The sequence below is a fragment of the Mandrillus leucophaeus genome, unplaced genomic scaffold, assembly GCF_000951045.1.
Source record: "Mandrillus leucophaeus isolate KB7577 unplaced genomic scaffold, Mleu.le_1.0 Scaffold13, whole genome shotgun sequence".
NCBI classification, from domain to species: domain Eukaryota; kingdom Metazoa; phylum Chordata; class Mammalia; order Primates; family Cercopithecidae; genus Mandrillus; species Mandrillus leucophaeus.
Genome location: NW_012101254.1, coordinates 6,040,085 through 6,041,833, shown reverse-complemented (window position 1 = coordinate 6,041,833; position 1,749 = coordinate 6,040,085). Strand labels below are relative to the sequence as shown.

The following is a 1,749-nucleotide window of genomic DNA, read 5'->3' as shown; positions in this document are numbered from 1 at the left end:
AACCAGCAAATAGAAGAGCCGGAACTGGGACTCAGGGCCCATTTGGAGATCAAGGGCTCATTTGGAGACCCGGCTCAGGGAGCAGGAAGCCTGAAAGAGTTTGGAAGGTGACTCCTCCCACTCCAGTCTCTTCAGGGGCTCTCAAAAGTGGGGTGTGGAGGCAGCATGGCCATCCTGCTGCTCTCCAAAGCCGCTGAGGGCTGGGTCCATGGTAACTGCCTCAGTGGCAGTGCCTCTATCGGGCCTGCCCCAGGGCAATCACATCAGCCACCCCAAACGGTCTCCAGGTTTCTCCCAGAATCCAAGCTGGAGCTCTGCTGCTTCCTGCCCTAGACCCTCCTCACATGTACATGTCTTTCCCTTGCTACGGGCTTTGCAGGGTCCTGGTGAGTGGCTATTCTCATCCCTTGACATGTCCTTGAGGGCCTTATGCTCCCCGCCTGAGCTTCCTGGGGTTCCAGTCTCCTCCTCAGCCTCTCTGTATTCCCCTGGCCCTGCTCCAGGCCCAGCTATCCCAACTGTGACTCACTGGTGACACTGAATGGGGAAATCACCCAGGACCATAAGGATGGTAACCCTGGATACTGCAAGTGACAGAGTTTGCAGCCTGTCACAGCCCACCCTGGCCCAGGAGAAAAGGCTCTACTCCACCCCCAGTCCCCACCTCCTGCCTCCCCCTGCTATTCACTCCCGAGGCCCAAGCCATGTCACTCAAGGGTTCAGCAGTTCCAGCTAAATGGGGAGGAGTCCCTGAAGCAGACACCCTTGGGCAGAGACTGCTGGGCCTCCAGCACACCTTGACTGGTCCTACTGCAGCGTCTCACCTTCTTGAGTTTCTTGGTTTTGACCTCCACCTCCTGCTGCAGGGACGTGTAGGTGCCCCGGAGCTCCATGGTCTCCTCATCCCGGAGCATCATCTCCTGCTGCATCTCCCGTTCACGACGTTTCTAGGCCAAGGACGGACGGTGTGGCTCAAAGGAGCAGAGCATACCCAGGAGGGCCAAGAACACTCAGGGGACTGGCTCACTCTCCCTGTGTCGGGACCTGGCTTCACCATGGCCCATGGCCCACATCCACCGCTCCCACCCAATCCTGCAGAGCCCCTGGGAACCAGCTTCTCAGTTCCTAGGGCCATGCCTTTGCCAGGCTCTGCACCACATGGATGGAGACTCCAGTCCTAAGAGCTGGCCTACTCCAGGGGTGTTAGTCACACAGATGGAGGCACATCACACTGCCTTCCAAGCTGCCTCACCCTCTCCCCAAGTAGTGTAACAGTTTATTGGTAAGACCAACAAATTGTGGTTCTTGATGATTTAGGGAAATAGTCATACAGTTGGCAAAGAACTCGCACCACCTTGTGGAAGGCCCAGGAATTAGCACCAGGTGGCTTGTGGAGGCTGACGTCATGGAGCACTATCACGTCCTCTCACCCACCAGCTAGCAGTGCCCCTGCCAGAGGGAAGAATCTCATATCTGAGATATGATGAGATATGAGATTCTTCCCTCTCATATCTGAGAATCTCATATCTGAGATTCTCAGCACTGTAATTCCAGAGATCCAGAGTCCACCATGGTTTACTGCCCTACACCTCCCAGATATGAGCTGCAGGCCACGCTCTCCAAGGGGACCTGGCACCTGGCGGCCCTACCTGCTCGGCAATCTCCTGCCTCTTCAGTTCCAACATCTTCTGCTGCTCGTTGGTGTGATCCATGATGTTCCTGCCCCCGATGAGGAGCTTGCTCTCCATG

General features: G+C 56.4%; 1 protein-coding gene across 1 annotated transcript in view; it reads right to left on the bottom strand.

Moving 5' to 3' along the window:
- The window catches only part of KIF3C (kinesin family member 3C), a 78,087-nt gene that overhangs the window by 35,146 nt on the left and 41,192 nt on the right, over positions 1–1,749 (bottom strand). Inside the window, exons 4-5 of the mRNA XM_011972738.1 lie at positions 1,650–1,742; positions 797–947 (exon numbers count right to left, since the gene is read on the bottom strand). Coding sequence (XP_011828128.1) covers positions 797–947; positions 1,650–1,742 — 244 coding nt within the window. The remainder of the gene's footprint in view (positions 1–796; positions 948–1,649; positions 1,743–1,749) is intronic.